The 12483-nt window shown below is 29.2% G+C and overlaps 2 protein-coding genes across 7 annotated transcripts in view; both read left to right on the forward strand.

Moving 5' to 3' along the window:
- LOC112680425 (protein phosphatase PP2A 55 kDa regulatory subunit) overlaps positions 1–4832 on the forward strand; it is a 74437-nt gene extending 69605 nt beyond the window's left edge. For 4 of the 6 annotated variants that reach the window (XM_025550509.1, XM_025550507.1, XM_025550510.1 and 1 more), the window contains 10 exons: positions 1307–1372; positions 1428–1525; positions 2352–2517; positions 2586–2698; positions 2753–2930; positions 3033–3197; positions 3286–3455; positions 3534–3749; positions 3818–4005; positions 4062–4832. In XM_025550509.1, the coding sequence (XP_025406294.1) occupies positions 1307–1372; positions 1428–1525; positions 2352–2517; positions 2586–2698; positions 2753–2930; positions 3033–3197; positions 3286–3455; positions 3534–3749; positions 3818–3970 (1325 nt within the window). In that variant the 3' untranslated portion in view covers positions 3971–4005; positions 4062–4832. Of the gene's footprint in view, positions 1–6; positions 136–165; positions 588–1306; positions 1373–1427; positions 1526–2351; positions 2518–2585; positions 2699–2752; positions 2931–3032; positions 3198–3285; positions 3456–3533; positions 3750–3817; positions 4006–4061 lie in introns of those variants that run through there. The other 2 variants (XM_025550513.1, XM_025550512.1) reach the window with 2 other exon arrangements.
- A 4695-nt stretch (positions 4833–9527) lies between these two features.
- On the forward strand, positions 9528–12034 carry LOC112680330 (drebrin-like protein). The gene is made up of 7 exons (XM_025550386.1): positions 9528–9742; positions 9840–9895; positions 10807–10919; positions 10984–11196; positions 11265–11429; positions 11492–11732; positions 11821–12034. The coding sequence occupies exons 1-7, from the start codon at positions 9654–9656 to the stop codon at positions 11958–11960; spliced, it is 1017 nt and encodes a 338-aa protein (XP_025406171.1). The 5' UTR covers positions 9528–9653; the 3' UTR covers positions 11961–12034.
- The last annotated feature ends 449 nt before the right edge of the window (positions 12035–12483 follow it).

Consider the following 12483-nt stretch of genomic DNA (forward strand, 5'->3'; position numbering starts at 1 on the left):
TTGATTATATCTTTTTTTTTTTTTTCAATTTTATTTCAATATTTTTTCTCTCGAATGGTTCATCGAACATCATTACGGTGGATAATCTAATCAAAAAAAGGCGCTGCAACAGCGATATCGACGCCACAATGGCCGGTAAGTGGTTCTCGTAACATTTTCATTGTCGTAGTCGTCGTCCGCGCCGCGGCCGCCGCCATCGCCTCTTCCTAGTCTACTGCTGCTGCTGCGTACTTCTGGCTCGTCTGGTACGAAGTCAATTTTCCCGCTATCAACAGCAACAACCCCGAGTTCGAATAGCACCTGCATCGATAACACACGCTTTTCATGATGTAACGCGCCACCGACTCGTATCTTGACCCCTCTAGCCGAAGCTTCGGTCGTCAACATATCCCTACGTACCCGTCTACGTGCGGTGTGATTGTCTCTCAGGCAAGGCCGTTGATTTTTTACTTATATTCTGTGCTGGTCACGATTTTCCGCCGCTGCTTCTTCTGCCCACCAACGTTTCTAGGTCACGTTCACTTGCACACATGAGACCAGCTCAACACTAAAATCACCGATGAAAACGACCAATGACGTTGAAAACGGTAAGATGGCACTGCATCCCATCTCTGATCCTTGAGTCTGATCTCGATGCGGTCATCGTAGTGGTGACCTCAGTTGTTATTATCATCTCTTCTCTACTATGCCTGTTGGAAGTTTATGATATCTGGGCTCATCTAAAAAATTGTTTGGCTACTGTTGCATGTTGATCTTTTTTTGATCATTCAAATGTGCTCTCTCATCTGATGTCTAATTGAACCTCTAAGGTCTTGCCTTGTTCTTAAAACCATTAAAAACTACTTTCTATACATTGACAGATTATTTACTCTGTGCAAAGATAAGTTGGTCATAAATCAATTTTACCATCTTGAGTAATTGAATGTAGAAATTTTCTTGTTTTCTACTAGTTACTGTATTTATAAATAACCTTTAAAATCTGCTTCACCTGTTCTTATCATTCAACTGGAGTTTAAAAGAAAAAATTATTATTTATCATATCAATTTGGTATGTATATTTATATAATAATTTTGTTTAATATTATCTATATATAATTTGTCTACTCTCAAAAATAGGTTTTACAAATATTCATTAGCTTAATAATATATTTCTTTATCAAATATTTGCATCTTAAACATTTATTTTTAAAGTTTTATACATTTTATTAACATCTGTAACTGTAAATTGTATGTAATTATACAAATGCTTTTTATTGTTCAACAATAATTGACAATCTCTAATACATAGTAAATTTAATTTTAACAGGAAACGGTGAGATACAATGGTGTTTCTCACAAGTTAAAGGCACATTGGAAGACGATGTTACCGAAGGTAAATAATTAGAATTTGTTTTTTTTTCTTATTATTAATGTTATTAAATTTGCAGCCGATTTAATTTCCTGCGTGGAATTTAATCACGATGGTGAATTATTGGCTACCGGTGACAAAGGCGGGCGAGTCGTCATATTCCAACGGGATCCAATGGTTAGTAAAATTAATAAATCTTTCAAAACAGAACATTTAACTGAAAACTTTTTTTCATCCCATTTTATTTATATATATATGTATCCTCATTGTAAGCATTTATTAATTTCAATAAATATAAAAAGTGTTTTTCCCAAAATATCACTGTTAATTACATCCTGACCTAGAAATTCAGTACTATTCTAATGAAATTACTTAGTACAGTAACTATTTTGATAATATTAAATATATTTGTTGTTTTATATTTATTATTTAAATATAAAATAATTTTAATAAATATTAAATATTACATTAATGCAATTATCATTCAAAAACCTTGTAAATTTGAATATCTTAATACTACTTATTTAAAATCATACATAGCTATTGATAATTAAAATATATCAATACCAAAAAGTTGAATTTGATGATTTAAGTATGTGATATTTGCTGTAATTTTCAAAAACAAAGACAAAATAAATGAATAATAAATAAGAAGCATGTAATATAGTCAATGGACAAAACAATTTTGGAACTAGATATAAAATAAAAAGTATCTATTTTTATTAAATGTAATTTTTTATGAATAGAAATATATTTATTGTTTAAAATACATAATTGTTTATAATGAAAATGTTACTATGTGTTTTTTTATTTCATTTAATTAAACTTAAAAGAACTATTCAAATATTATACCATATTAAAATTGTATAGGTAAGGAATTCAATATTTGTATTTTGAAAGTTATTTGCTTCAAAATAAATAAAAGCTTTCACAGCTATAACAGCTTTTCTGTATTGTAATTTTTTTATTAAATTATACATATTAAATAAATTCTATGTTACAGAGTAAAACATGTATTCCACGACGAGGGGACTATACTGTGTATAGTACATTCCAAAGTCATGAACCTGAATTTGATTATCTTAAAAGTTTAGAAATAGAAGAAAAAATTAATAAAATTAGGTGGCTCAGGCGTAAAAATCAAGCTCATTTTCTTTTATCTACTAATGGTAATAATGCTAAAATAAAAAACTAACTGTACAACATATATTTATTTATATTAATATTTTAAATATAGACAAAACCATTAAGTTATGGAAAGTGTCTGAAAAAGATAAGAAAATTGAAGGTTACAACACTAAAGAAGATAGTGGCATCATGAGAGATCCAATGAATATTACTTCCTTGAGGGTAAATTTAAAGGTTTTTATGCCTTAACCATTCATTCAACTAATCTAATTGTAGGTGCCAGTATTAAAATCTATGGAACTAATGGTTGAAGCTTCTCCAAGAAGAGTATTCGCCAATGCTCATACTTACCATATAAACTCAATCAGTGTAAATTCTGATCAAGAAACCTATCTGTCAGCTGATGACCTCAGAATAAATTTATGGAATTTAGAAATAACTGATCAAAGTTTCAGTATCCTTTAACACATATCGTTGATCCAACAAATTTTATTTTGAACAAAAATGTAACATTTAAAAATGTATGAGTATTTTTCCTTAATTTTATTTACTTTAGATATTGTTGATATTAAACCAACCAATATGGAAGAACTTACTGAAGTAATTACAGCAGCTGAATTCCATCCTCTAGAATGCAATTTATTTGTGTATAGTAGTAGCAAGGGTACAATTCGTTTATGTGATATGCGATCTTCAGCACTATGTGATAAACATGCTAAGTGTAAGTATTTGGACTACATCAATGAGTATTGAGTATTTAAGTATAAATTTAAATTTATAAATAAATAAAATCATAAATTTTTTCATAGTATTTGAAGAACAAGATGATCCAACAACGAGGAGTTTCTTTTCTGAAATCATATCTAGTATATCCGATGTAAAAATTTCCAACTCTGGCCGTTACATGATGTCTAGAGATTATATGACTGTTAAGGTTTGGGATTTACATATGGAAACCAAACCAATTGAAACATATCCTGTTTGTATTAATTTTTATATATTTATTATAATATTCACTAACATTTTATTGACAAATTATTATAATTTAAAATGTCAGGTGCATGAATACTTGCGACCTAAATTATGTTCATTGTATGAGAATGATTGTATTTTCGATAAATTTGAATGCTGCTGGTCAGGGACTGATCAGTATATTATGACTGGAGCTTACAATAATTTCTTCCGGATGTTCGACCGGTCAGCTAAACGAGATGTTACATTAGAAGCTTCAAAAGATATTGCTAAACCCAAGACAATATTGAAACCTCGAAAAGTAAATTATTATTTTCAATATTTTATATATTATACACTGTAATCTATAGAACTGAATTTTTTTATTAGGTGTGTATTGGAAATAAACGCAAAAAAGATGAGATTAGCGTGGATTGTTTAGACTTTAATAAGAAGATTCTACACACTGCTTGGCATCCAAATGAAAACATTGTTGCTGTTGCAGCCACTAATAATTTGTATTTGTTCCAAGAGAAATTGTAGCCTTTGCTCTGACTACCGCTTTCATCATCTTTAAAGTATTAATTTAATAACCATAAAAATTGTGTTTATTTATTTATTTATTTATTTTTAGTGTCCTGACAAGATGGGATTCTGATCGCGGGTTATCAAAATGTATAAGAAAATACACATTACGTTGAGGCTCTATGATGGAGAATAAGATCTTAATATCTTATTTTACTCAACAATATATACTGTACAAAAAATATCTTTTCGAAATCCTTTTTAGGATTTTACAGCTCGGCTCGTTTTATAAACCATTTTTTAAAGTCTCCCTTTCTGAAAATTAATTTATATTTACAGTTCTCTAAAGAGAAATCACCTTCTTTTTTATATATATTTAATATTTAGAAATTAACATTTCAATTTTTTTAGAGTAAATTACTTCTGTATAACTGTTTTCTACAAGAATTATTTAGTTTTTTTTAGTGGCGAGCCCAATTTTTCAATTAAATTATCAAAAGAAAAATTGTACCAGTGATTTGAAGATTATGCGATCATTTATATATTAATTTATTTTTGTGTACATACCAATGTTTTTATGATGATAGTTAAATGAGTAAGGTTGAAAAACTTGCGGTTGGTGGAAACCAAACTAATGAAAAATCAAAAGAAACATATTTTCTTATGTTTTTTTTTTTTTTTTTTTGGTCTTTGCCCAACACCATTGATGGACAAATATAAACTTGTTGAAAATCAAATTTAATTTAATACACGTAAAAATAATTATATAAAAATTTGTATGACAACATAAGGATGATAAAAAAAAGCCTCGCATCTGTTTTTGATGGGCGAATAATGGCTATTGTTATTTTTTCTTTTTATTTTTACAAAGCTAAAATTATTTTTGCGCCCGTGAATTTTATTTTCTGTACCTATTTATTGATGATAATAATAACAATAATAAGTATTAATTGACTCGAATTAGATTTATTTATGTTTATAACTCATGCTGATAAATATTATTTGTATTTGTTGTGCACACATAACAAAACCTCAAACCTAAGGAGCTAATTTAATTTGAACAACTAAAAGTCAAGGTATATTCAATTGAGCAATGTTGCTGTTTTTCTTTTTCGATTCAGTTAACATAAAAAATATTTAGTTTATTAATTAAATGCATTTTGAAGAAAAAATTTTTAATTTTTTTAGTACCCACGGTACTAGATGCTTGTTCATGATGAACAGTGGTCATGCTATAACTCGTAAATTGTGGGATGCGTCTAACAAAAACACTTCCTTAATGATGGTAAAAAAATGGTTAATGATAATTGTCTTGAAACATTTAAATTTAAATAAAAAAAAATTGATCACGCAAAATCGACTTTAATTGACCCCATTGACATTCAGTTAAAACAAATAACTTGTTCGTGTACAAGGCCGAAGTTAGACAACATTTTCAGTGGTGGGAGGGATTTCCCATTTATTTTATTGCAAAATACTCTGCCGAAGTGTCGGCTTGCCAATAATATCCCCGAAATACGATTTGATGGTATGAAACGTTTGCCGCCGCTTCGTTAAAAACATTAGTTTAATAAAAAGTATACTGGTGTTCAAATCTATTGCTTAAACATTTTCAATTTTATTATGTATTGTAAATTTAAAATTACAATTATCTAACATTTACATAGTAACGTAAAATCTATAAAAAAAAAATAAAAAAATAATTTTATGACTCCTTCAGCCGGACGAGTTTGTAACAATGATATATATTAATTAAAATTTATCGTCTGAAAAACATCCTATTCTGACCACGAAAAGGTAAAATGGGTGCAGCAGGGCTGTTTCTAGGAGGTTATAGCCCGCCTGTAACATTTTTACGACTATTATAAATAAAAACTAATGTATTTTTTCGGATTCCCAATGGAATATTATTTAGTACCTAGCGTATACAATTTATATATATATTTAAGAGTATTTTACATGGTTTAATCTTGATTTGTATGGAGATAGAATATTCAGAACGAAAGGCAGGTATTATTAGGCTTTATTGTAAGTATAGTAGGACCCTAGTTATGCATTAAGAAAAATAAAATGTGCAGTTGACCGAATATGCAAACCTTAGAAATACAACAAAATTTACCAATACGGTATTATAATATTAGGTAAGTATATAGTAATTAGGTAATTTTAAGTACCTATACGCGATGAACGTGTACCGGAAATGCCATATTTAACGGCACGCAGAGGTGAAACTAGGAATTTTTACGCTTGGGGAAAATGATAAAATTACGCCCTATCATAGATCAATAATCAAATACTCTTCTCCAGAATTTTTTTCTAATAATATACCATCATACTTATTAAGTTTTAACCTAATATCAGTATTTAACCAAGTTAATAGTATCAAATTAGTTGTTAATAATTAGTAAAATTTTACGCCCAGGAATGATATCCCGTTTTCCACTCCTTAGTTCCGCCTCCGACGAAAAGTGGCTCAGCGTGCTTGTTGTACCGAGCTAGGAACGTCCGTAGAATTTGCGAGGCCCAAGGCGAAAATATTTTTAAAACCTTTTAGGTATATATTTATGTCTAAGATCTATCTATAAACATATAATGACATTAATAATTCTTATCACACAACAAATTTGGTAGGTACCTCTCTAACTATAATTTAAAATAAGGGGTTTGTTTTTATAAAACATAATCTAGCTAGGTAAATAAAATAAAATAATTGTACAGTAGACTCAAATAACATGTTTTTCTTTATTTACTTATATTATATAATTCATTAATCGTCACTTATTGATATTTATACAAATTTGTATTATAATAAAACATAAAAATATACAGACGAATTAAAATATTAAAAAATACAGTTTTATTCATCAAAAATTAATTTTTCTGACTTATTTCTGCGAACTTTTTAATAATATCGTTACAGTCTACATTTTCACACAAATCAAGTTCAATTTAAATAATTGAAATAAAAGTTGATCTTGCTCCATTGTTGTTCTCAAATAATCCTTAATGATATTTAACTTCAAGAAACTTCTCTTAGCACTTGCAGTGGTTATCGGAATAGTGAATAATATTCTTAACGCAATAGAAATATTTGGAAATGAACCACATGATGATTCATTTAAATCAAGACACTCGATACAGGTTTTTTGTTTATTCTAAACTTTACAAAATATTTTTAACTCGTCAAAAAGTTAAATTCTATTTAAATCGTAATTTTCACTGTCCTTTAATCAGTGGTGGATCCAGGGGAGGGGTAAGTGCCCTCCCTATCAATTTTCTATCGACAATTTTTTTATGTTACTACGAGTATCATATAAATAAAAAATACAGTTGTAAATAAGAATAAAGGTCCCCACACACTGCCGCGGTGGCGGTGGCGTTTTATTTGTACACACGTATTGTAATGGGAGTCCACACACTGCTGCTGTAATTCGGCCACGGAAAAATACCGCCGCTGCGATATTTTAAAAACCGCAGCATGCTCGATTTCACCGCCACCGCTCAGCGGTATTTTCAATTGACATTCTTCATGTTTCCCAAAAATCAATATTAGTACTTCAAATAAATTTTTATTATTAATAATTATTTTAAATTATTTAATATTATACTCTAAGATTATGAAATTATGTATAATTATACGAACTATAAAATTACTATTTTTTATTGATTATTAACTAACTAACCAACTATTAATTAATTCGTTTTTATATGTTAATTAGTGGATACCATATAATTAAAATTTAAAAACATTTTTGAAGAAACAACAATAATTGCAGGAAAAATGGACGTTGATATAAGGATTCCAAGAGTAATAAAAACACGATGTCATCGTGCAAACGCTAAGCCCCAATCAACTGATTTATCTGAATTCTACCACGTTAACTATTTTCTACCTTATTTGGATTATCTTATGTCAGAACTAAATTCACGTTTTAATGAAAATAATGATTCAGTTATTTCTAATTTAAAATTAATCATTCCTAAATATTATTTTACTTATGTAACTTCAGACGATAAAATATTGAATTCGGCTCAGACATATGAAGCAGATTTACCTCATAGTAATGAAGCACTACGCGGTGAGTTAAATTTATGGAAACAATTTTGGAAAAATAAACCAGAAAAGGCTGATTCTTCAATGGAAGCTTTTAAATATGCATCTATGTTTCCTAACATTAAATGTCTTTTAACAATTCTTAGTGTGATACCTATAACAACAGCAAGTGCTGAAAGGTCATTTAGTTCTTTAAAAAGGATTAAAACTTACCTACGATCGACAATGGGCCTAGAAAGACTTAATGGCTAAGCAATGTTGCATATAAATAAAGATATTCAAGTAAAACCAGGAGAAGTACTAGATGTGTTTGCTAAAAAACATAAAACATAAAAACATAAAATAAACCTACAAAAATATTTTTATTTATTTACTTACTAATGACTACATATACGTATAAATTATTATATGGTGTGTGATATTATGTAATCAACATTATTATTATTATTACCAATTTTGTTTAAAAATAAGAGTATGTATTATTAATTATATCATTAACGAATCAATATACAATTTTTATGTGCCCCCTCCATCAAAATATCAAAGATCCACCCCTGTCTTTAATAATATTTCTAAATCCATACAATACTTTCGTAATGTTTCATCTTCAAATAACTTCAAAATTTCAATATAATATATAAATCCAAAGTTTTCTGAATGATGAGATAATTATTCGAATCGTTGATTAATTAACACAATTGCTTGATCTCTGAAATAATTCGGGATTGTAATCCTTATTTTCGGCTGACCATAATATGACCAAATATTATTTGCTCCATTATCGTATGCTTGACCACAGCAATTTTCAGGTCCAAATTCATTAATTGTAATTGTTCTTTTATTTCTTCAGTTAAATTTAAACCAGATCTTTTGATGTGTGAATAAAACATATAAATATTCATTTATTTCATATTTCAAACTTTTCGAAATTTTTACAATACCTACCTAAAAGAAATGTAAGCTGCTCCTTATGATTTTTATCATTTTTACTAATTATATAAAATATACAATTTAAATACTATGAAAATAAAACAATTAAAAAGAAATTACTGCTTTTTTTTCAAACGCGAGGTACCAAATTTCAGTAAAAAGCGTGAGGCCCAGAAACTGGGCCCTGCTCGCCTCTTACCTAAGGACGGCCCTGTACCGAGCCTACTACTATGATCGGCATATCACGGGCCTACGATTTCTACATCATTCCCACGGTACGCGACTGGACAAGCCACGAGCCACGAGGGCTCCTTCAAAATCAAGCCCCTGATTTTTTCAGTTTAAAATCACTAAAAATCACTAGTGCTCCTCTAGATCAGACGCAAATTGATGCTTGCGCAGCTGAACATTTTGTACAAAAACCTCCAAAAGTTACGATTCACGGGTGCTACTAAACGTTTGACGTCGCTGTGGTCCTTCGAAATCGCGCCGACCCGGGCCTCGGTTTCTCGTGGCCGGAGAGTTACGTACGGTTGGCTGCGCTGATTACATTATCGTCGGCGGCTGTGGCGACAGGAACGAGCATTGATACGGGCGACGGTAGATAACAGACCGTAGTCGTATTGCACGCAGCAACAACGGCGGCCGTCTTGTTGGTATCGCATCATCGACGGTCGCTTTGTTGCCGACTGACCATTTCGAGCACGCGCGCCGATCATGTCCTCCAGGCTGGACGTGACCAAAAACAGGCAGCAGATCTTGGACACGTGGAAAGATGTGGTGAACGACAAGACGTCGACCGACTGGTAAGTGTGACCAGCGACGTGTGTTTGGTGACGACCGTGTCGACGAAAACTGCGGACGTTTCGATATTCGGTGACGCTCTAATGTTGATTGTTGCAGGGCCTTGTTTGGCTACGAGGGACCGAGCAACGTGCTGAAAGTCGTCGGGCAAGGAAGTACGTTTATTTATGATTTTATTTATTTTGTTAAAACATTCAAAATATTTTAAACATTTTCATTAAGTACTCTTCTTGTTAAAAATCTAGTATTATGAACTGATATAGTGTAGTAGTAACAATGCCTTTTCTATTGCCAATTGCAGTTGTACAATTTGAACAGGATTTTCTTTTGTTTTTTTTTATGTGATCTGTGATTATACTATGAAAGTGTAAACAGTTTTTCTTACGCAAACATTTCATGCATTGTTTTGTCCTAGTTTTCCAAAGTTCCAGTTCCTGAGTTTACTTATCAAATATTGGGTAGTATTTTAGTTTTAAGTTTTTTTTTTCATAGTAATAATGAAGGTTGGTTTGACTATATTTTAAATAAACAATGATAAACAGTAAGAGTTATAGAGAATAGTTCATTTTTTATGCTTAAAATGTATGTATACTAAATATCTTAAAACACACAAACAAATTATTAAATAATGTATTAAAAAGCTAGTCTCTTTTTATGTAACAATTTTCTAACAACACCATTGAATATTTATTATTTTTTTGGAAATTATAAACATCCAGATGGTCTCCATAGATTAACTGCAAACATATTTATGAAAATAAATATCTGAAGATTAAACTAGCTTATTCTGCTAGTAAAGGGTAACATTTTCCAAAATTATTAAATAAAATTAAGTTTGGCTAATTTTGTAGCTGTAACTGGAAAAAGTGATTAATAAATATCTTTAATTATTTGTGCCTTAACTTATAGCCTTGCTTATAGCTTATTTAAATCAACTTGAATACTATCCTCTAAAAAGAATAATTATTCTTACATTTTAAAAACTAAAAATATGATTAAATCTATTAAAACTTATTGATAACATGAATTACATTTTGTACAATATTATTTTAATGATATTTTTCAGATGGTGGAATTGAAGAAATGAAAGAAGACTTAAATAGTTCTAAAATAATGTATGCTTTTTGTCGAGTGCTAGACCCAAAAACAAGCCTGTACAAATGTGTTTTAATAAATTGGGTTAGATCTGTTTCATAAATTTATTTTAGAATTACTATATAATTTTTTTTTTTTTTTTTTTTAGCAAGGAGAAGGAGCACCTATTGTTAGAAAAGGTACATGTGCTAATCACATACGTGATGTATCAAATATATTAAAAGGAGCACACGTTACAATAAATGCTCGTAATGATGATGAAGTAGACACAGATATTATATTATCAAAAGTTTCCAAGTCATCAGCATCTGTGTATTCTTTTAAAGAAAGACTTGATCAATCACAACCGATAGAGAAAATTGTAATTTAATCAAATATATTTATTTGCATTCTTATGGTGTTTATAGATTGATAAATTTATTGTTTCAGGGTACAGCCTACAAAAGGATTCAACCCAATTTAGAAATAAATTCAACAGAGAGAGATAAGTTTTGGGCAGCTGAAGAAGAAAAAGAAAAATGCAGACAAGATGAAGAACGGAAGAAAAAAGAATTGGAGCAAAAAAAAATGGAAGATGAAAGACTTTTAAGAGAGGTAGGTATAATAAATAAAATGTTTTATTAATAGATAAAAATCAATATTTCTATTTTTGATAGGACGCTGATAGAATTAGAAGAGATTCAATAATAAATGATGAAATTTCAAAAGTTGAAATAGTCCCTACAATTTCTAAAACTGAACCAGAAACCACCATTGTTAAAGCAGAAATAGAAAAAAGTAAAATTGAAATAGCACAACCTGTGTTAATATCTAAGGAAACTGATAGTCAAATTGAACAAAATAATATTGAAAATGATTTTGGTATCAGAGCTGAAGCTTTATATGACTATCAAGCAGGTATTGTTGTAATTAAACTACATTTTTAATTAAGCTTAACTAATATTTAATTTATTTCTTAATTTTTTTCTTTCTTTTTACTATCTAGCTGACGATACAGAAATATCATTTGATCCTGGTGATATAATTTGTCATATTGATAAAATTGATCAAGGCTGGTGGCAAGGTTTGAGCCCTGATGGTACATTTGGTCTATTTCCAGCTAATTATGTTCAGCTTCTTCCATAAGATCTATTAATCTTATTTTTTCTTTAGTAATTAATATTATACCTATGATTTTACTATAAATTTAAACTAATTTATCATAATTAATGGTTGTGAAAACATGTTTTAATCGCGTTCAAGTTTAAAATGTTTTGATAATTGTTAATCTAGTTAAATATTTATTGGTTTTAATATTTCTATTAAAATTTTACTACTTATATTATTTTCCCCAAAACAGAAGTAAAATATTAACTGCTATGTAAGGCAAACAAATATTTTATTAATTTATTTATATAACTTACGAATTTATATTACAATTATAATTGGACATTAATTATTAAATATCATTAATTAAAAAGTTACAACAAAATATATTTAGCTTTTTACTATAAATCAAAAAATGTAAAGAAAATTTAATAATTAATAGTAGATGCGTTGTTTCTGTGAGGAACCTTTTAATGTATTTATTTTATTAATTAGTTAATCAATTACAATTGTAAAATTTTAACTTATATTCCCATTTCTCGTTAATTATTATCATCCCATT

The sequence above is a fragment of the Sipha flava genome, unplaced genomic scaffold (genome assembly GCF_003268045.1).
Source record: "Sipha flava isolate LNK unplaced genomic scaffold, YSA_version1 176_pilon_pilon, whole genome shotgun sequence".
In the NCBI taxonomy this organism is placed as follows: Eukaryota; Metazoa; Arthropoda; class Insecta; order Hemiptera; family Aphididae; genus Sipha; species Sipha flava.